Source organism: Grampus griseus, assembly GCF_964374135.1.
Source record: "Grampus griseus genome assembly, chromosome: 16".
Taxonomy (NCBI): domain Eukaryota; kingdom Metazoa; phylum Chordata; class Mammalia; order Artiodactyla; family Delphinidae; genus Grampus; species Grampus griseus.
The window spans coordinates 31,713,236-31,736,390 of record NC_139010.1 but is presented as its reverse complement, the minus strand read 5'-3'; the positions used below and the strand labels follow the sequence as shown (position 1 = coordinate 31,736,390).

General features: G+C 47.4%; 1 protein-coding gene across 1 annotated transcript in view; it reads right to left on the bottom strand.

Annotated features, from left to right (window-relative positions):
* Positions 1–481: 481 nt before the first annotated feature.
* Positions 482–23,155, bottom strand: part of RPS24 (ribosomal protein S24) — a gene marked incomplete at its 3' end in the record, with an annotated part of 272,504 nt that continues 249,830 nt past the window's right edge. Inside the window, exon 5 of the mRNA XM_082673821.1 lies at positions 482–493. Coding sequence (XP_082529947.1) covers positions 488–493 — 6 coding nt within the window. The remainder of the gene's footprint in view (positions 494–23,155) is intronic.

Sequence of the window (23,155 nt, the reverse complement as noted above, 5' to 3'; positions counted from 1 at the left end):
AGAGCCTCGGCCATAAACCATCTCTCTCTGCCAGGAATGGCCCAGTGCCTCTCATGGGAAGGGGGGGACAACAGTCTCCGGATATGGCAGCTAGAATGGAAGAGGGGACAGTGAGGGGTCACTTCTAGGTCCACATTGCACCCTGGGAGGTTGGAAGCCAAGCCAGGAGGGGAAAAAGGACGTTCTGCCAGACAGAGGCCAGGTGCTGTTCTATTGGGGGACGGGGGCAGTCCCATCTGAGTGGGGACCGTATTTTCCGCATGACACTGGCCGTATTTCTGTAGGGGAGCCCCACGGTGGCCTTGTGATGGAAAAGTTAGGGCTCTGCTGTACTGATATGTCCATCAAATCTGCCCCTGAGGGGAGACATTGTGCCTTCCAGAGCAGAGAACAATGGACACCCAGCTGCGGGTGTGTGTGTGTACATGTGAGCGTTCTCCCAGACATCGTCAAAGGAAGAGATCAATTTAGAGAATTAGAGGCCAGCTCACTTTGCATGGCTTCTAGGAGGCTCGTATGGTAAATAAGGATTCAAGAAAAGAAATGTTGCATCATTCAATTAATTTCAGCCTTGAATCGCAGTGGCTGGGTGGGGATGGGGGGGTGGAATTGCGGGGGGAGTGTAATCAATACCAAGCATTCAGCTTGCTAACATGAAGCACATTTCATACAAAGCTGGACATTTTTCTCCTTGTCATACAGAATTATCTTAATTATTGTTTCAAGGAACAGCCTTATATAGCATCATCTAGTAGTCCAGGAGGCGGCTCAGAAACTCGTCACTGGAATAATTTATGATTTTTCTTTCTAACATCTTGGTCTTGTTTGATATGCTTGCCATTTCTCCCTGACAGGGAGGTCGATTAAATCACATTTATATTGTAAACGTATGCATTGCTTTTTACCCAAGGCGCTGGATGAAGAGATACAGGGGCCCCGAGGGAGGGAGAAGCCAATCCACTTTCATATTGCAAATTTCTGCTGTTCGGAAGAAATGAATGGTTGCCAGGGAGAACTGGGAATTACTTGAGGATGCAAAATGTTATTTTAGAATCCTTTTGAGAGGGCTTTTTTCCCTCCCCCACCTCTTCCAGAATTTTCACTTCTCTGGCTGCTAATGGAGGTCAGGACCAGTCTCTGTGCAAACGCCGAAGGAATGCACTTCACCGGCATTCTTCAGGGGATCCGCCGGAGCCAAATTTCGCGCTGGCCAACCTTAAGCAGACTGCTTCTCGGCCTCAAAGGAGAGTGGGGGACACGTTTAGAAAAAAGGAGCTATTCACATTTTGCAAAGCACTTCATCCTCCCGTCTGGTTGGATGTGATGGAGGTTTTTGTAAATTACAGAAAGTGTTCAAAATCAAGAGGGGAAAGGTCATTAGCAGAGACCAGGAAGAAGGGACACTGCACCATCATTAACCTAACCGAACTAATTAGGAAACATTCAGGTTTTATAAATTATGCAAGACGCTCAATTTATACTTTTTCAAATTCCTACCATAACATAGATAATGAGGGAACATTTACAGTAACAGCGTAACCTAATCAAGAAACCCTTTCATTAGCATGAAATCTTCCAACACGGTGTTTGCGAGCACAACAAACGGAATTACAGATGTTGGGGGAGGCTGGGGGAGGTGCAGGCTGCGTGCAGGGAAGGTGAAAGGGGGCTGCTGATTTCACTTTTGGCCAGGCCTGTGGTTCTAAGAAACCTCCCCCACCCACCCCCAGCATGAAACAGATCTTCCCCAGGGCTCAGTCTTGCAAAAGGGCCAGAGAGATATATCTGGAAGGTCCCTGTGACTCCCCAGCAGCCCATCCTGGGATGTGAGTCAGCCGGTGGATGATTTATAAGGACCTCTGTCTTGACCCTCTAATCCTGGAAGAGTGATAACCAGGGAGCATGGCAGACCAGCCCTTTCTCCCAGTGGAAATACCCGCCCACCCCCAGAAGGCATGAGTCAGGCTCCTGTTGACAGTACTGTCTTCTGCAAATATTGGACAAACATCTTAAATGCCATTCACCAGGTGACTTTGCCTGGTACTTCTGAGATCACTGCCAGTGGACAGAAGGCAAAGAGCACACTCCAGGCACCAGGAGGAAATCCCAGGACGCAAAGGACATTTTCCGAGATCAACAGAGCCAGTTGAATCCCTACGGTAAGAACTCACTACCTCCTAGCGAAGTACCTTCCATGTTAATAGTGGCAAAGCCTTTCAAAGGCTCTCATAGGCTGCATACCACGGACGGGGTAGCTTAAACAACAGAAGTTGATCCCTCCCAGTTAGGAGGCTGGGAAGTCGAAGATCAAGGTGCCAGCAAGGCAGGTTTCATTCTGAGGCCTCTTCTTATGGCTTAGAGGCACCCACCATCTCACTGTGTGCACACATGACCTCTTCTTTGTGTGGGCAGAGAGAGAGGGTGAGAGAGAGAGCAAGCTCTGGTGTGTCTTCTTATAAGGGCACAAATCCCCTCATGAGGGCCCCACTCTCATGACCTCATTTAGCCCTATTTCCGCTCCAAAGGCCCCATTTCCAAATACCATCACTTTAGGGGTTAGGACTTTAACATAGGGATTTGGGGGAGACACAAATATTCAGTCCATAATACCCCCAAAATGGTATGTCTACCCAGAACGTGTGAATGGGACCTTATTTGGACTAAAGGTCTTCCCAGACGTAATGAAATTAAGGATCTTAAGATATCACTCTGGTTCTAACCCTCCAGTGCCAGGGATAACAGCCTGCTCCCCATCCTGCCTTCAGAAACCTGAAGTCGGGGGTACTTTATGCTCACAGATAGAGACCCCTCCCCTCGTTCCTTCTACTGTTTCTTATACAACATGGTTGTATATGACTTCACGATTCTGGTAGCTATCTTTTGGGCAAACCACGGCACAAACCATGAGATGAACATGGGTGCAATATAGTGGAGCTGTCACATCACTTATTCCAGAACCATTCATGTATTCACTCATCATTCATTCATGCATGTGTGCATTCATTCATTGAACAAGAAATTTTAAGGAACTCCTAAGCATGAGGGTCCATGCTTGGAGCTAAGGGTATGGTGGTGAAAAGACACAGTCCCTACTCTTAAGGAGTTTTCAGACTAGCTTGCACCCAACTTCTACCCACCCAGCCAGGACTCCATTGTGTGGGAAAGGGCCCAGTGGGGGCAAGCCCTGCCTTAGTTCTGAGTTCCTTGAGACCCAAGGGCCTTGTATGAGTCGAAGCCAAGGGCTCCCTGGTTCTGTCCTTCATCCAAGTCTGGCTTCCCCAGCCCTGCAGTCTTCCCAGTGCAGTGGGGATATTTCAAACACCGTCATGGAAATTAACTTTGCTATAACCATTCAGGGCATGAGCTTCAATTACCCAATCTCTGGTTCTCTGGTGCAGGGAAACCCACGACAGTGCAGGAAATGTTTTCCCCCATCATGACCCACATTTCTATATTCCCTCCAGTCATTTGCAAGCAGCAGACTGTAAATTCTGCCAGGAAGAGGCCAGAGGCGATGCTGTCCGCTTTACCTTCATAGCCGTGTGGGAGGGATGGCTCTCGGGCTTCTCCCCTCTGGTTTTACCACTTGCAAAGCAAAGAGAAAGGAGCAAATGTGTCCAAATTACTCCCAAATGTTCCTCTGAAAACCTTAGGCTGACCCTGGCTGCCAATGAATTAGTCATAGGGTGACAATTTCGTTAGATCTTGGTCAGTGAGCATAAACCTCTGGTTGGAGGGTGGGGTGATGGTGACCCAAGTTTGGGCAAGCTCTCACGCAGATGTTCCCAAACGTCCAGCTGTTTGGCACCAGAATGGCGCATCTGGATAAGAAGCTAGAGGTTTCGTATCCAGCGGTTTGGGGGTCAGGCCAAGATAGTGCCAACGAGGGGCTGGGATAACTGCTTTCTAAAGGCGGTCGTTGGAAGAAGAGCCCAGGCAATCCACACCCAGCCGCAGCTCCCACTGCCCACAGACCCCGTTAGCGGAAAAAAACTTCTGTTTCACAGAGGAGGGAACCAAGGGCCCCAGAGGCCAAAGAAGAAAAGAGCTTAGAATTAACAGATTTGGGATAAGATTATTTTTGAGGCTAGATGGAATGATTCAAGCACCGGGCCTATCCAGTGAGGTCAGCAAGACACAATGACCATCTCCATCTTATGTCAGGGCAAATAGAGGCCAGAAGAGGTGAAGCCCAGGACTCAGGGTCCTGGTCAGTCAGGGTAGAACCAGGTAGGTATTCAGACTCCAGTCCGTTGCTCATACATATACCCCAGTAGCAGCCTCTTCCTACACCGGGCTAGACCGAGCTGGAATGTGTGCCTAGCTCCAAAGGAGATAAGAAAAGTCACACAGCCACATCTGGAAGTCATATCTTAGATATTTCGTGACCATAAGTAAAAATTCAAGGGGAAACATATGTTTTGATTACATCACTTTAGTACCTAAGATTTAATAAGAGGAAGAGGTGAGGGTGTGGAGTGACAGGGAGTATGAGGAAAGAAAGAGGAGAGCAGAGCCAACGTGTGGGGAGAGGCAGGAACATCAGAGAAGGAGGCTGCTCCCTGCAGCTCCATATTATATATAATCACCCTTTGGGCTCAATTCCCATGAGGCCCCACCGGGGTACAAGTCCTGTTTCTGGAGCTCCATGAAAGCCTGTATCCTTCAATAAGCCCCTTCTAAGAGCTGCTTGAGTGGGCCTCTATTCTTGGCAATTAAATGGACCCAACTGAAGGCGTCGGTGACCATCTCCCCTACCAGCCCTTGTCAATGCACAACTTTCATCCTTTCTTCCTCCCAGATGCACATGAGCATCAACCCTCCAATGGACAGCCCTCTCCACTGGGGCCTGTGCCCCGATCCACTCCTAAAGTCATTCGCTGCAGTGTTTTTTCGACAGTTACAACTAACTCGAGTCAAACTCCCCTGATGGTGAGATGCTAGTTGCTGCATCATGGTGGACATAATGCTGTGCTATTGAATTTTTGTTACAGGCCAGGGCTGCAAAGGTGAACAACATTGAAGATGGAACAGAGGGGCAAGCAGAGTCTATTGGTATCCAGAAGAGCTATCAGACAGGGGAGTCAAGGTGGCTTCCCAGAGGGGACGCCGCGGAGATGGACCTTGACGGAATGTCCACTTGTAGGAAGGGTGGGGAGAAGGTGGGAATGGCATAAGGTAAGGGCACAGGACCATGAATGCATCTAGCTCATTTGGAGGATGCTGATGTTTCTTTTCCTACTGACCTCAGCTGGTCTCATCAGCTATCAGCCATGGCCACTAATACCTCTGGGGCACGTGGGTGGTAGGGGACAGGGAGGAAACACAGACATATTTTCTTTCTAATTTCCTGCTTTGCTCCTATCAATTAAAGGCCAATGGTGTCACCAGATGTTATTACTACATGATGAGATATCCTGGGGATGGGGCTCCCTCCGAATTTCACAGATGAGGCTCAGAAAGGTGAAGCAATTTACCTGGTATCACCCAGCAAGATAATGAAATAGCCATAACAAGGATCCATTTTTGCTGACCCCAGACCCCTGGCATCCTCCACTGCACCCTTCTCAGGGCAGCCAGCTGTGAACATCTTTTGATTCTCTCCCCGGTGGACTCTATGGCAAGGGCTTCCAGGGCCTGGCCTTTCATTATTTTTAATGCTGTTTACATATGAGAGAGAGATAAGACACATGGGCAGTCAGAAGGTACAAAAGGGCACCCGGTCAAATTTAAAGCCCTGGGTGCCACAGTGCCCTTCTCTCCCCTCTCTACCTCTCCACCAAACCCCTCTGATGGTTAGGAAAATAACTGAGGCTGTCATATGACTCCCAGCTGAGGGGCTGAGGCTGGGTCAGGGAATTGATGGCCTCTCCTGGCAGTGATGGAGGGGCTGGAGTCAGCCAAGGTTAGAAATGCAATTTCACAGAGGAGTTGAAGATGCGATGGGGAGGGGGCGGGGCGGGAGAGGGGCAGAGAGGAGAGGAGACATCATGGTTGCAGGAGGAGGGAGAGATTCGTGTGGAGAGCTGTTGAGGGCTGGTGGCAGGCTTCCCCAGCCAAGCGTGGGGCTCCCCAGGGAGCCCGTGGGAATATGAACACTCTCTGTTGGTTTCTAGAGAGAGTTCCTTCTTAGGGGACTAGGTTTTCCCTCTTCTAAGTCTCTCTGCCCTTTAAGACTCAGCTCACCTCCCCCAGGAAGCCCCCTTGAGCTCCCTCAAGACTAAGCTATAAATACCTTCTCTCCACAATCCCATATAATCCCTCTATCTCAGCCCTTATGGCTTGGTACCAGGAGTGTGTGTGTGTGTGTGTGTGTGTTTCTACATGTGTGTATGTGTCTACATACACATGTGTTTGTGTGTGTATGCTGTGTGTTTGTGGGCATGTTATTGTATGTGTGTGTGTCCATGTATTTGTGCATGCCTGTATGTACACAGTAAAATCTCAACACGTGAATGTTGAATGAGTGAATGAATCCATTGAGTGGATGAACTAACAAATGGGCTGTCTCTGGGACACAGCTTGGAGGACGGGACCTGCCTCGCTGACTGTCCACCTCCCCCACTAGGATCTAGCCTCCTGGAGGGTAGGGACTTGGTCTGGACTGCACACCACTGGGAACCCAGAGTCCAGAGCAAGGTTTCTCAGCCTCAGCACTACTGCCACTTGGGGCAGATAATTCTTTGCTGTGGGGGCTGTTTTGTGCCCTGCAGAATATTTAGCAGCATCTCCCGCCTCTACACACTTGATGCCAACAGCAGGCCCCGCCTCCCAGTTGTGACAATCAAAAATGTCTCCGACATTGCCAAATGTCCCCTAGAGGGCAAAGGAGCCCCCAGTTAAGAAACATAGAGGGATGGTTGGCACAGGGTCAGCACTAACTAGTATTGATGACTAACTAGCTGGCCTTTCTCAGCCTTGCAGCTACCTCTGGCTTGCCCAGGATGACTGCCAGCCCAGGGGCATGGACTCCTGGATCAGGGGTGAAATGCCAGAAGAGTGTGAGGGCAGGACTTCAGTCCCCGACCTGCAGGATCAGTGGGCAGCACTGCAACAGGATAGGCTGTGGACTCCGGGCTCACCGCTTTCCCCTTGCAGGCAGGAGCCGTCTTTAACATCCTCCCATCCTGGGCCTGGGATATTAAGGATGTCACTTCCTGCCCCAAGTGCTCAGCACCCATGTACCTAACAGGAACTGGATTCCAGCTCTTGAATAGAGAATAAACCATCCCTCACGACCTCTCCGTGGAGCCCACTTATCCAACAGTGCCGGAGGAAACACCCAGTTCCTGTGTGAGCTCAGTTAAACCAGGACAAATCTCTTGGCCTTTTTCCACAACGGCATCCGTCTGAGACCAACGTGGAAATGTCGTCTCATGAAGAGGCTATCAAATTCTCCAATCCCTATGCCACAGTGGGTAACAAGGACGTGACCTGGAGGTTTTTCACTGGTGGGAGAATTGTGATTGTGATTGTGTGTGTGTGTGTGTGTGTGTGTGTGTGTGTGTGTGTGTGTGTATGTACCATCTACCTTCCCCAGGAGGTTAGAAGATTGAGACCAGAGACTGGTGAAGGCAACCAGGACACTGTCCCACAGGTCTTGATGGGAGATGGGTGCAGGGAAACAGTTATTGGCCAAGACAGATAACTGCAGATATACAAGGTAGAATGAAGCTGGAGCATTTTGGAAATTGGACCACCCACCAAGAAAAGTGGAGAACAAGAGAAGTCTAGAGGGCTAAGGGGCTTTCATACATAGTTCCTGCACCAATTGGCATCAGCATGCTGGACACTCTTACTGGACCAAGAATATAAGAACAACGATAGTCATCATTATGGGGCTGAGACAGAGAGGACATTTGAGGACTCACTCAACTGCATCTGCTGGGTTTTTTCCACTAACTACATTGTTAGTGTTTCAAGGGCAGGGACCAAGGGCCTTATGTTCCATTATCCTCCACAATGCCTTGCATATGGTGCAGAGTGCAGTAAGTATTGTGCATTTGTGGCTGATGGTTAAGATAACCGATGCACATTGACTTAGAAAAGTGGACTTTCAGATAAAACAGTTTGTTCCCTTTAGTTCTCTCACTCAAACCAGATCTGCCTGCTGGTTGCTGGGAGACAAAAACCAAGAGGCAGCTCTGACCATTCTTTCATTCAACAAATAATCCTGAGAACTCCCAGGCCACCTCAACCCTGGCCATACACATCCATGCTCTACAGGGCTCTGGGTGTAAATGATAATAAGACAGAGGGATTTCTTTCCCTCATGGAGCTAAACAAGACCCAGAGCCCTAGGGGCACAGCCACCATTTAGGAGAGAGGATGGATGGAAGAAGGGCCAAGAGGGTACCAGCCTAGCTACTGAGTAATAATCCTTTTGCACAGAATTGGTATACATGCTCATCCCTCTCACTTAAGCTCCCTAAAAGCCCAGGCTGCACACTGCTTCCCAGAACTTCTCCCAACCCAGCCTGCTGTGCTCACCATGCACACCCACCTGCAGAGTTTTCTCCAGCCTCTGGTGGACTAATTTGCCCATATCCCAGCTTGTCCTCAGCCTAACCCATGTGTATACCCAACCAGAAGTCCCCTGCTGTGGCACCAGGGACTCACCAGTGACCACAATCACCCATGGAGACTTGGGTCCCTGAGATTCCCTTAGGTGTGGAAGGGCCCACACCCAGAACAATATTCCCTCTATGGACAATCTGAATAGACCTATAACAAATGAAGAGTTTGAATCAGAAATTTTGAAACTATTTTACAAAGAAAACCTCAGTCCCTGATACCTTCACTGCTATATTCTAAGAATTAATACTAATTCTTCATAAATTCTTCCAAAAAATAAAAGAGGTGAGAATACTTCTCAACTCATTTTATAAAGCTGGTATTACCCTGATACCAAAATCAGACAAAGACATTACAAGAAAAGAAAATTACAGGTTAATACCTCTTACAAATATGGACACAATAATCCTAAACAAAATACTAGCAAACTGAATCCAGAAAGATATAAAACATATATCCTGCAACATATAAAAAGAGTTATACACCATGACCAAGTGAGACTTATCCCAGTGAGGCAAGGTTGGCTTAACATTCAAAAATCAATTGATCATCATATCAATAGAATACAAATGAAAATCACATGATTATCTCAGCAGACGCAGAAAAAGCATTTGATAAAATCCAGCAGCTTTTCCAGTCAACAAACTAGAAACAGAAGAAAACTTCCTCAACCTGATAAAGGGCACCTATGAAAAATCCAAAAGCTAACATCATACTTAATAGTGAAAGACTTATCTTCCCCATAAGATCAGGAACAAGACAAAGATCTCCATACTCACCATCTGGATTGGAAAGGAAAGAGTAAAACTATTTCTATTTACAGATGAAATAACCTTGTATCTTAAAAAATCCTAATGAATTCACTAAAAAGCTGTTAAAACTAATAAAAAGTTCAGCAAGGTTGTAGGATACAAGGTCAATATACAAAAGTCAATCCTTTATATACTCACAATGGACAATCCAAAAATGAAATCAAGAAAACAATTCCACTCACAACAGTATCAAAAAGCATAAAATACTTAGAAATAAATTTAACAAAAGAAGTACAAAATTTATACTCTGAAACTATAAAATACTGTTGAGAGAAGACAAATGCGGGGAAAAAAATCTCATGTTCTTAATTTTGTTAAGATGGCAATTTCCTTCAAACTGAGCTACAGATACAGCATAATCCTGATCAGAATTCCAGCTGACTTCTTTGTAGAGCTTGACAAGCTGATTCAAAAATTCATGTAGAATTGCCTGAGACTCAGAATAGCTAGAATAATCTTGAAAAAGAAAAACAAAGTTGGAGGACTCATATTTTTCAATTTCTAATCTTACTACAAAACAACAGTAATCAAGACAGTGTGGTATTGGCACAAGGACAGAGGTATAGATGAATGAAATGGAGAAGCCAGAAACAAACTCATATGTCTACAGTCACTGATTTTAAACAAGGGTGCCGAGACCATTTAATGGGGAAAAGATAGTCTTTTCCACAAATTATGTGTGGACAAGTGGTTAACTATATGCAAAAAATGTAGTTGTACCCCTACCTCATACCATAGACAAAAATTAACTCAAAATTGATCCAATACCTATGTAAGAGCAAAAACTAGAAAACTCTTAGAAGAAAACATAGGGATAAATCTTCATAACCTTGGATTTAGCAAAGAATTCTTAGATATGACACCCAAAGCACAGCAACAGAAGAAATATAGTAGAATTAGACTTTATCAAAATTAAAAATTTTTGTGCTTCAAAGGACACCATTAAGAAAGTGAAAGGACAACCCACACAATGGGGGGGAATATTTGCAAATCATATATATGATAAGGGTTTTTATCTAGAACATACAAAGAAGTCTTAAAACTCAATAATAATAATCTTTTTTTAAAAAACAAATAGCTCAATTGAAAAATGGGTGAAGGATCTGAATAGACACTTCTCCAAAGAGATATACAAATGGCCTATTGGCCTACTGACATGAAAAGATGCACAGTATCATTAGTCATCAAGGAAATGCAAATCCAAACCACAGTGAGATACAACTTCATACCCACTAGGATGGCTAAAATCAAAGTCAGATAACAACAAGTGTTGACAAGGATGTGGCATAATTGAAGGCTTCATATACTGCTGGTGGGACTATAAAATGGTACAGCTACTTTGGGAAATGGTCTGGCAGTTCCTCAAAAGCTTAAACATAGAGTTATTATATGTCCCAGAAGTTCCACTTCTAGGTAGATACCCAAGAGAAATGAAAACCTATATCCACACAGAAACATGTACAGAAATGTTTATAACAGCATTATTCATAAAAGCCAAAAGGTGGAAACAACTCAAATGTCCATCAACAGCCAAATAGCTAAACAAAATGTGATATATACATATAGTGGAATACTATTCAGCCATAAAATGGAATGAAGAAGTATTGACACAAGGTACAACATGGTTGAACCTTGAAATCATTATTTTAAGTGAAAGAAGATGGTCACAAAAGACCACATTCTATAGGATTTCATTCACATGCAAGTCCAGAATAGGCAAATCTATATATAGAGAAAGTAGATTAGTGGTTTATTAGGGCTGGGGGTGAAGGCCAGGGGTGTGATAGCTAAAGAGTATGGGGTTTCTTTCTGAGGTGATGAAGATTTTCTAAAATTGATTATGACAATGGCTGCACATATTTGTGAATATACCAAAACCACTGAAGTCTGCACTCTACATGGGTAAATTGTTTGGTACATGAATTATATCTCAAAGTGGGTTTTTTTTAAATCTTAAAAAAAAAACCTATACGTCCTCTAAAACATTGGATTGGTTAGAATTTTAGAAAAGACATTCTCCAGGACCTGTAGATTATCATACTAAGTGAAGTAAGTCAGACAGAGAGAGACAAATATCATATGATATTACTTATATGCAGAATCTTAAAAAAATGATAAAAATGAACTTATTTACAAAACAGAAACAGACTTACAGACATAGAAAACAAACTTATGATTACAAAAGGGAAAAGATCGGGGGGAGGGATAAATTGGGAGTTTGGGATTGACATATACACACTACTATATTTAAAATAGATAATCAACAAGGACCTACTGTATAGCACAGGGAACTCTGCTCAATAATCTATAATAATCTAAATGGGAAAAGAATTTGAAAAAGAATAAATATATGTATAACTGAGTCACTTTGCTGTACACTTGAAACTAACACAACATTGTAAATCAACTATAGTGCAATTGAAAATAAAAAATAAAATAAAATAAACAAAAACAAAGAAAGAGGGACTTCCCTGGTGGAGCAGTGGTTAAGAATCCGCCTGCCAGGGCTTCCTTGGTGGCGCAGTGGTTGAGAGTCCGCCTGCCGATGCAGGGTACACGGGTTCGTGCCCCAGTTCGGGAAGAGCCCACATGCCGCGGAGCGGCTGGGCCCGTGAGCCATGGCCGCTGAGCCTGCGCGTCCGGAGCCTGTGCTCCACAACGGGAGAGGCCACAACAGTGAGAGGCCCGCATACCGCAAAAAAAAAAAAAAAAAAAAAAATTAGAATCCGCCTGCCAATGCAGGGGACACAGGTTCAATCTCTGGTCCAGGAAGACCCCACATGCCGTGGAGCAACTAAGCCCATGCGCCACAACTACTGAGCCTGTGCTCTAGAGCCCATGAGCCACAGCTACTGAGCCCATGTGCCACAACTACTGAAGCCCACACGCCTAGAGCCTGTGCTCCGCAACAAGAGAAGCCACGGCAACGAGAAGCCCACTCACGGCAATGAAGAGTAGCCCCCGCTTGCCACAACTAGAGAAAGCCCGCGCGCAGCAATGAAGACCCAATGCAGGAAAAAAAGAAAGGGAGGGAGGGAGAGAGGAAAAAAAAAAAAAAAAAGACATCCTCCACTGTAACTCTCTCATTTTACAAATGTAGACACTCTGGCCCAGAAAGGGTTGTTAACCGTACCCAGGTCACAGAGCACGTAAGTGAGAGGGCCAGAACTAGAGCTGTGCTCCAACTGCCACAGATTGGAAGCTGCACTAAGCCTCTGACTCAATTTTTCCATTCTCAACCTGGGAGCTCCCCCTCATCCCTTATTCCCCAAACCCCAGCCCTAGTGCATAAGAGAAGAGGATGTGCATAATGGTTCAGGAATTCCAGGGGAGGAGGAACACTGCTCCCTGTAGCATGTTTTGGGAAGTCATTCTTATCTCTGGTGAGTCTGATGGCCCCTGTCAGCCTGGGCCTCTGTCCTGGCTCTGCTAAGCCCCAGGATGAAAGCCCAGAGCCTGGGTCTTTCCATCAGCATCTCACAGACTCTCTGGGTTATTGCTTCTGGAGAATGGCTGTGATGGATTGGTGATGACTGGAAGCACTTTACAACCAGCGACGAATCATGCTTAATTCCTCTAGCGTTCATTAGTGTGACGTTAATCCTGATGGACTCATTTGGGGTATGAGGTGAGAGCACTATGCATGCTCAGTTCCCCTGAACAACTCAGGCTGCTGAGTTTCATTCTGGACTAGCTGGGACACTCTTTTCTAAGAGCCACCCAGAGTTCTTCCTCAGGGGGTGGGGATGTGATTGGAAAGATGCTAGTGTCTCATTGTCCCACTAGGGACAGAGTGGAGGAGAGAGGCTTAGGACCCCTAGGTGTGGGTGGGAAGCCAACGCTGTCTGCAGTGAGCTGGCCACAGTCTGGGAAGCCTGCGCATACTGGGGAGCTGCAGGGCTTTGGTGACGAGACACCAGCCTGGACTTAAGCCACAGCATGGGCTGCAGGACCCACAGCTTCCTGCTTGTATGATGCCCAGGCCCCCAAGGCCTCACTGCCCTGCTCTGGGGTTTGCAGGGGCTCCCCACTATCCACACGGCCCTGTCCAAGCTCCTCCAAGAGCCCTGGACCAGGCAACACCAACCTGGGATGGAATCATGCTGCACCTCTAACCCTGTGTGTAGTTGGAGCAAATTATTTCCACTCCCGGCACCCTGATTCTCTCATTCTGAAAACTGAAATAGATGCTTGTTTGAGAACAGGGACCAGGTAAGCAACGTAATGAGTGGAGTAGAGGGGACTGGGGAAACTGGGAAATGCAGGCTGTATCTAAAAGATTTTGAAAATTAACAAAATAATAATAATTAACACTCAATGGACCAAACAAAATATCCGCAATGTACATTACCTGGCCCGGGACCACAAACCACCTGGTGACCCCCACTCTAGACATTTCCCAAGGTCCCTTAAAACTCTGATGCTCTATGGTGCTAAAAACAATCTATCACACGAGCCTCCCCCCACCTCCTGCCTCACTCCCTCCCTCACTCCCCTGCCACAGGCTGACTTGTTCACCATGACCCTCTGCGCTAAGCTTGCCACCAACTCTGTTTTTGCACACGTTGTCCACACCCCTTCTCTCTACCATCTCTCTCCAAACCCTCCCACCCTCCCAGTCCCCGGTCAAGGCTGACCTTGTCCTATTGACCTCCCATGGCCAGAGCAGCCTTTCCCCTTCCTGTTCCACACAGCTGTGCCCCTGCAGATGTGGCCTCCAGGGGCTGATTCATCACTGAAGCCTTCTGATAGCACTTGTGTGGACTGCCAGCAATGTGACGGCAGGGACCACGTGCTGGGGCATGCACCAAGATGGCATTGAGGCCCAAGGTGCTGCCCATCACTGTGGCAAGGAAGAGGAAGGGGCACCAAACTCCCATCAGGCAGCTTCCCAGTGTGAGACACGGGTCTGTGTGATCATCTACATGAGCCCCCTTCACCCTCACAACAGCGTCTGTTCCGTGACTCCCATTTTACTTATGAGAAGACCGAGATCCTAAGAAGACCTAACAGAGACCAAAGGGGATAGTGGTTTAGATCAATATTTGCCTCTGTTTTTTGGAAAAACAAAATGGTCACAAGCTCCTCTTCTCCACTAGAGTAGGGAAAGGGGTGGGAATGGAAGAACGGAATTCTCACTGGGGCAGCCAAAGTCATCAATATCCTGTTTAAGAGGGAAATATGGTTAACAAATTATGACATGTGAAAAAGGGAATGGAAACAACAGCATCCAACTCTCCTTAGCAATCCTTCTCCCACATCATCAAAACATTTTGGCATCTTTAAGATTAAGGCAGGAGACAGCCCCTGGCCTCTAATTGCTCTCAAAGACTGTAGCTAACATGTTATTAAATATGTAAATAACATGAAAGCCAGAAGAGAATTAATATTTCATATATAATGAAGTTAAGATGAATCCTCCTGTGTCTAATTTTCTGTTTTTAAATACATAATGCACTGTGGAGTCCAAAGTGATTCATCATATTTTATATTGGTTAAAGATGTTCAAGGTTTCTCTAAAGCAGCTTCCTAAATGATTAACCTGAATATTATTATGACAAATAGGATTTGTTTTTTAAAAAATTAATTCTATAGTTAATCAGAATGAAAAGCATGGAGTTCTTTGTTGGTGAGCCTACTTTAATGGGGAAAAGGAACTGAGATAGGGGTTACAAATACTAATGCCTACAGGGTCCTGGCAAGTAGATGAATGAGGCCAGCTGGGTGGCAACAGGGAGAGGTGGGGACTGCAGCAAACTGTGAGAGCCCAAGCCCCATCTAGAGGAAGAACCACAGTTGCCCATCAGAAATAGGAGCCAGAAGTTCAGATTTTTTATGTGAAACTTACTGATTTATCAAGTTGGTTCCTAATTCAAATATTTTTAAACATCATGGATTCAAAAGAAGATGATCTGGGGGCTACCAGACTGCCACCTCCAGACTGAGACATGTAGCTTGAGGGAAAGTTGCCACCAAATCCAGGTCCTTTAGGTTCAGTGGAAAGAGTTTGCTCTCACCTTGCCTAGACGGTGAACTAGTGAATAGAAAATCTGATTAGCCAGGCTTTGGACAGGGCAATTTGGCAAGATGTGGAGAAAGAGTAAATCCTTCAACCTACCAGTTCTACTTCTAAGAATTCATCCTAAAGAAATAATTAAGAATTGGCCAAACAACAAGGTACTACTGTATAGCACAGGGAACTACATTCAATATCTTGTAATAAACTACAATGGAAAAGAATATGAAAAAGAAATCCATATATACATACACATATATGTATATAAATATATATATATACACATATATGTATAACTGAATCACTTTGCTTACACCAGAAACTAACACAACGCTGTAAATCAACTATACATCAATTTTTTTAAAAAAGAATTGGCCAAAACTTCAACTATAATCATGTTCTTCATAGCACTGTTTATAATAGCAATGTTGTTGCTAAAAAAAAAAAAGGAACCAAACTTAAGGTCCAACACTCATATGTGATTACTGAATTATATTATGGTGCACCTAAGAACATTACGTTACAAATATGCAGTCTTTGACAAATATGAACAGGTATTCAAAAACAAATTTTAAAAGCATGGATAAAATATATTTTAGTATAATCATAATATTGTTTTTTTAAATGGACATACATTTAATCTGCCCAGGGAAAAGGTGGGAAGGTGATAGACCATGCAATCATCTCTGGGTGGGTGGTGTAATTGCTAGGTGAATTCCATCTGTTTCTGTTTGCTTGTCTATATTTTGTGAATGATTTCAACTGAACGTTCAGTGCTTCTATATAAAATCAATAAAAGCAATAAACTCCGTATGACACGGTATGATGTAAAGAACACTGGCCTTTGGAAGTTCCCCCATCTATATCCCCATCTTCACTCTGTTGATGACTGTGTGGACCAATGAGGGCTTTCACTCCCTGAATGTTACAGTCCTTATCTATGTAATGAATGGTTGAGCTACATCATTTCCAAGGTCCCTCTATAATTTGAGACCACAGTCAAGGGACTTTGGGGACATGGCAGCTCACCTATCTATTTCTTCACAAGAATGATGGACTGCTAGATGGATGCCAAGACTCGGCCTGGGCTATGGACCTGACACTGTTTTCTATGAACACCCAGGTGGGAGGCAGACAGGTATAAGTAAGCATCACTCACCTGTACCTTACCACGCTGTGTTTATACACAGGATTGTATAGAAGCACAGAGGAGGGGCACCTACTTTTAGGACTAGTCAGAGAAGATTTCCCAAAAGAAATGATACTTGAGCTGAGTCATAAAAGATGAGCAGGAATTAGCCATTCAGATAAGGAGACAGAGAAAGGCCTTCCAGGTAAAAGAAAGAGTGCGTACAAAGGTAGAGGTGAGGGTGGGGTGCTGAGGTGGGGGAGAAGAGGCAGGGGCTGATCAAAAAGGTGCTCTGTTCCCTGCTTACGAGTTTGGATTTTAAACTGGGGTGAAGGGAGCCTTAAAGGTTTTAAGAATGAAGGAATTCGGGCTTCCCTGGTGGCTCAGTGGTTGAGAGTCCGCCTGCCGATGCAGGGGATGCGGGTTCGTGCCCCGGTCCGGGAGGATCCCACATGCCGCGGAGCGGCTGGGCCCGTGAGCCATGGCCGCTGGGCCTGCGCGTCTGGAGCCTGTGCTCCGCAACGGGAGAGTCCACAACAGTGAGAGGCCCGCGTACCGCAAAAAAAAAAAAAAAAAAAAAAAAAAGAATGAAGGAATTCATATGGCCAGATATTTAGAAATCCCCGTGGCAGCAGAAAGATGGATTGGAGGGAACAGGCACAAAAGAGCCTGTTGTAATGGTCTAGGTTGGAAACGGTGGTGATGGAAGGGTTAGATTTCAGGACCCGCTGTGTCGGGGAGGCAGAGGAAAGAAGCTAAGATGACTCCCAGGCTTCTGGCTTTGATGGTTAGTGGATGGGTATGCCATTCACCTGGAAAGGAATTACTGGAGAAAAATGCAAATTTGGGGGAAAATCCCACATTAAGTTGTAGGAGTTTATGAAACATCCAAGTGGATGTGTCAACTAGGCAAATGGATGAAAGTAGCTGGAATTCAAAAAGGTCTAGCTTTGGGATTCATCAAAAGATTGGTTACAGTAAATATGAGGGATGACATGGCCTAAGAGGAGAGAAAAGTGAGCTGTGCCCAGAGCCCGGAAACCACAAGCACAGAGGGACCAGCTGGAGAAAGACGATGAAGATGAAGGAAGCTGAGAAGGAGGATTCAGAGAGGCCAGAGGAGAGTGTGGCAGCAAGGAAGCCCCAGGGGAAGATCATTCCAGGAAGAGGAAACGGGTGTCCAATGCTTCTGCAAGGTCACGTAAGATGAAGCCACTGATGGCTTAGGGGAGGAAGTGGCATCCATGGGGAAGGGAAGAAACTCTCCCAAGAAAACTGGAAGTGTGTGAGATGCGGTGGATGGGCAGGTGTGAGTAACAGGAGATAATGCATGTGCGAGCAACCAGCAAGGGCTGTGTGCCGCCCAGGGCCAGGCACAGAGCTGGGCTCCAGGAAAAGGGACTGGCTTTCTCCCTCTGCTGAGTTCCTACGTAAAAGCACACTCCTCTGTTTCCTGAAATTGTGCCACTGAATCGGGATCACAGGGCAGCAATTCCATCAGGATGCACTCGGGGGTCATGGAAGGAAAAGGGGCCGCGCTGCCAGTTTTCCAGCAGCCTGAGTAAGTGACCTCATCTGGCCCTTCAGGACACGCTTCCCAGCCTTCCAAGAGCACTCGCAGCTGGGAAGACAGCAACGGAAAAGGAGCCCTCCTACAAAACAGTGAAGGGTTTTCCATGCGTGGGAAAGTGGGTCAGGGAAAGTGAAGGACAGAAACCCAGGTCCTGAAAGCCAGTGGGGCACCAGCCCCCTCTCTCCTGCCCTCAGCACTCTCTGCCTCATCTTCTAAATTGGCTCTTACCACCCAGGGGCATCTTTCTCGAGAACAGCTGGCTTCCCTGGCATCCTGTTTAGGTGGTCTCAGAACAAGACCTTCAGGAAATCTGAGACAGCTGCTGTTCCAGGCTTCTCCCTTTCTGTCCTGATGCTCCTTCAGCCTCTGCTGGAATAGGGCACCCCCGGAGCAGTGGGAAGAGCTCTCAACCTGGAGTTTCCTAGGCTGGAAATAAACCCACGGCTCCTGTATTGTAGCCAACAATGCTGTTCATCAAACACTTCCAGCTCTCCATCTTCCGGACACACACTAAGATCGCCCACCCTGGCCCCTGAGCTTGGCTGGGGTCATGTAACCAATGAGTCAATGAGTTGTGAGCAGAAATAAGATGTGCAACTTCCAGGCCAAGCACTTCCTCTCCAGTGTGAGCCCCCCATGGAAGGTCTCTCTTCCCTCTGCCGTGGGAACCTGTAATGCATCAGATGATGGCTGCTTTGACAGCCTAGGTCCCAGAGCAAGCGTGACGAGAAAGCAGAGTCCCAGCCGACCCCAGATGGCTCTGTAACATGAGCATGAACTGAACCTTTGCTGTCTGGAGCCACAGAGGGGTGTTACAGCGGCAAAACCTAGCCTATCCTGATTGATACAGCTTGGCTCCAGGCAACCCTGGACAAGTGGCCTCCCCGCTCTGAGGCCGGCATCCTCACCTGCAAAACTGGGAAGTAACCACCAATCTCCCTGGGACATTGGTGAGGATTCGAGGAGGGGGAGCACACAGATGCACGTAGCAGGCCCTCATGCACGGTAGGTGCGCATTAAAGGAGCTCAACGCCTCCCTGGCAGAACTCGGTGCCTCTGGAGCAAGCCAACTCCAGGATCCGTGGAATTCTGACAGCTACACAATCTGTCCTCAGGCTTCCCCTCAGCCCTCCGAGAACACGCTTGCTCTGTCTTCCTTCTGACAGCCATTCAGAGAATTGAGAAATGTGGGGTGCGTGTGTGTGTGTGTGTGTGTGTGTGTGTGAGAGAGAGAGAGAAAGAGAGAGAGAGACAGACAGACAGAGACAGAGAAAGACTCAGAGTTGGAGCTACCGTCTGTCAGGCTGTCACATTCCAGCGCCTGTGCTGGGACTTTCACACTCCTTATCAATCAATAACCCTCCTTCCGAGTGTGTGGTGGTCCCACTGCAGGGAAAGAGGAGTGCACTACTGATTGTTTGCCCCGCCTGCCCCATCCATTCGCCACCCTCCACTGCCCTGCTCTGGCCTGGGAGGTGGGCCCTACTGACTGCACCAGCCGCCCTGTGCCATCTGGAGGGAGTCTGGAGGGAGAGGAGAGAGGGTGGGTGTTTCTCCCCCACTCCCTTCTTGCTCAGGCCGCCTCCCGGCCATCACTCCAGGCAACCCTCCTCTGTGAGTCCAGCCCTCACAGCCCTCTGCTGGCACTGTCTCCCAACCCCCGGTCCCTTCAGCCTTGGGGACAGTCATGACGTCCGCTGTCACTAGTCGCTGAGAGCATCATCATCTCTCGTGTGTTCCCCTAACGCTGCCGACAGCACAGTTCTCTCTTCACTGGAACCATCTGGGGTGAATGCTCTGTTTCCTGACAGAGCCCTGAATTCACATCCAGGCCTCTAACACCAGGCCCTGACTCTCCTATGACCCCACCACACCTCTCGGAGCCCCTATGCCTCCCCTTGGCACTGACACCTCCCTGCACCCTTCTTCTGCACATCACAGTCTGGAGGCCCCTCACCTCCACCCCGCTCCCCCAGCATATCAAATGGGGAAGGAGGAGGCCCAGCAGCAGCCGGGGGCACAGCCTCTGCTCTGTGAACCCCCGCTGAGTTGCTCCTCCTGGCTCCCTTCCTGGCCCATGCCCAGACTGGCGAGGTGCCGTGGGGCGCTTCCTCCACTCCGGCTGACCTTGGTGGTCCGGGGTGCCAGGATGCCGGCCCGGCGGTGGCAGGCTGAGAAGGACCTGTGGACACAGATTTTTGGGAACCCTCAGAGCCAAGACAGCCCAGGGCCAGGGCGCCCAGCCCTTCTCAGTTTGGGCTTCCTTTGTTTCACTCCGGTTTCTGCTGTGGCAAGTGTGTCAGATCCTTGTCACCCTTAAACCAACAGCGCTCATGGAGCGATGGCCCCCAGTGACCATCAATTACCACAGGCCTGTCACCTTTGAAAACATCGCCAGGCCGGCAGCATCTGCCCTGGTCACCTGCGCCCTGCAGCTGAGCAAACATGGAGTGACCAGAACTGGCCGGGGTCAGCCAGGAGTGGCTTTGTCTTCCTCCCCCTCCACGGCTGATCCCTAAACCAAGGCAACAGAAAGCTGGCCTCCTTGTGATAAAGGCCCGAAACACTTCCAGGAAAGCAGGTCTCTGAGCAACTCTTGGAGTAAAGGAAACAGTTACTTCGGGAAGAGATTTCTGGGTCGGGCGGGTCTCTGTCACTGTCAGCCATGGGGTCCAGAGCAAGTCCCTCCACTTCCGAGACTTGTCCTCACCCCCATGTCACTGCTAAGGAAGGAAGTCCTGACTCTGAGGCTGGTATAAGGTACACATGCAATAAACAAAATAATGCAAACATTTCCGGAAAGGCTCCTGTGTGCCCAGCCCTGGGCTAAGCACTTTAATTCTACCATGTCATTCCTCTGCCATCCTATGAGGTTTCATGTAGTGATACCTCCATTGGGCTGGGGAAACCAAGGCTCAGTGTGGTTAAGTAACTCATCCAAGGTTACACAGCTAAAAAGAATAAAGCTGAGATCCAAACCCTGGAATCTCTGATCCTAGAGCTCTCATGCTTTATTTTTTCATTTATTATTATTTTTTTAATTTTGGATCTCTATGGCTTTCCTTTTTAATTTTTAAGTATGGAAATTTTCAAACATACACAAAAGTAAAAAGAGTAATACAATGGAGCCCCATTGCCCATCACCCAGTTTCAACAATTATCAACATCCTGCTGTTTCTGGTTCACCTATCCCTAACCCCATAACTTGTTTTTTTTCTTTTGGAGAATTTTAAAACAAATGTCAGGCATGGAATTTCATCAGTAAATAGCTGAGTGAACATCTGCAGAGCCCTTATTCCTCATCATCACTTGACCACCTTGATTACAACTTCGTAAAGGACAGTGAACAATTCAAAAGGCTGGGCTCTTTCTTGAAAGGCAGGGTAGACAGGGCAGGGGCCAAGTCAGACCTGGGCTCAAATCCCAGCCTTGTTACTGTGTCTCTGTAGACCTCTCTGACCATCCAACTCTTTTGTAAAATGGAGATTGTAATTGGAACTTCAGTGACTTGTCATCTAAATGAGATAATGACTGTTGGTGGCCAGGAAATGGGATGGGCTCAGAACACTGGGTTCCCCTACCTAGGCCCAACATATTCATTTCCTAAGGGTGCCACAACAAAGTACCACAAACTGGGTGCCTTAAAACAAGATTCATTCTCTCACAATTTGGAAGCTAGAAGTCCAAAGTCAAGGTACTGGCAGGGTCACGCTCTCACCGAAGGCTCTAGAGGAAGATTTATTACAAGCTTCTCTCTTAGCCTCTGGTGGTTGTTGGCAATCCTTGGCATTCCTTGGCTTGTGGCAGCATAATTTCAGGCTCTGTGTCCCTCTTCACATGGCCTTCCCCTCTGTGTGTGTGTCTGTATTCAAATTCCCCTTTTCTTTAAAGATGCTAGTCATTGGATTAGGGTCCACCCTACTACACTGTAACCTCATCTTAACCTGACCACATCTGCACATAAGGCCACATCTGCAGGTTCTGGGTGGCCGTGAGTGGGAGCGGCAGGGACACAGTGCGGCTCAGGACACTCGAGCTGCCGTCTGCTGCCCAGGGCTGGGCGTGGCTGCCCAGCAGGTCCAGGAAGCAGCTGCTTCTGCTGCTCACCTGAGGCTGAAGAAGTCGACTCCTGGGAAAGGAAAGAAGATTCTCCCTGATACCATTCGCCCTACACCAACCATCCTGGCTCCTAGTTGCTCAGAAAGCAAGCGCTGAGCCCTGGCACTTTGGAGAAGGAAACCCATCCTGCAGGATGTCCACCTGCCGCCTGCTTCCTGCTGCACGCAGAACAAAATCCTGCTCTCTGGCCCTGCCACCCTGGCTGGGCTCACCTCAGCCCGCCCTTTGCTCCCTGCCACCCACCTACGACCTTCCTCAGTCAGTGACCTTCCTTGGGTGCCTGAATGCACTAAGGATGTCTGCCTCTGCACACTCATTCATGCTCTCTGTCTCTGTGACCCTTTGCCTGGGTAATTCTGATCACACCTGGGTCTCATTTTCACCATCAGCCCCCCATCCTGAAGGCTTCCTGACCCCTTGTGCTAGTCTCTCTTGCAGCACCCTGCTCTTCCCCTCCAAAGCACTGAGAACAGTATATATTTATTTCATCGTCTGATTACTTGTGTCCTGACGAGATGTGTTTCATCTGCCTTTGTATCCCCAGGACTCAGCACAAAGTCTGCACCTAGCAGGTGCTCAATAAATACATGTTGACTAAATCAATAATGAGGCTACCTCTTCAGAACCATCTAATTGTGCAAGGAGAGAGTTCAGATCAAAGAGAGAGGGGCTTCTTCTCCTCCTGACAAGATAGATCCTCCATCTGGAGGCCATTAACACTCCCTTGTTATAAAGCTCCACCTCCCTGTGGCCTCCACAAGGCTCTAAGCTTGACCTCCAGCATCACACGGAGCCCGCACGCCTCTGCCCATCTCCTCCTTTCCCTCAGGTGATACTGGCTCTCACGGTCCTCCACGTGGGTCTCCTCTTTCCCCAGCAGGGTGGCCCCATGCATCAGGGTCGAGGCCTCAGCCCCCTCTCCACTGCGCCAT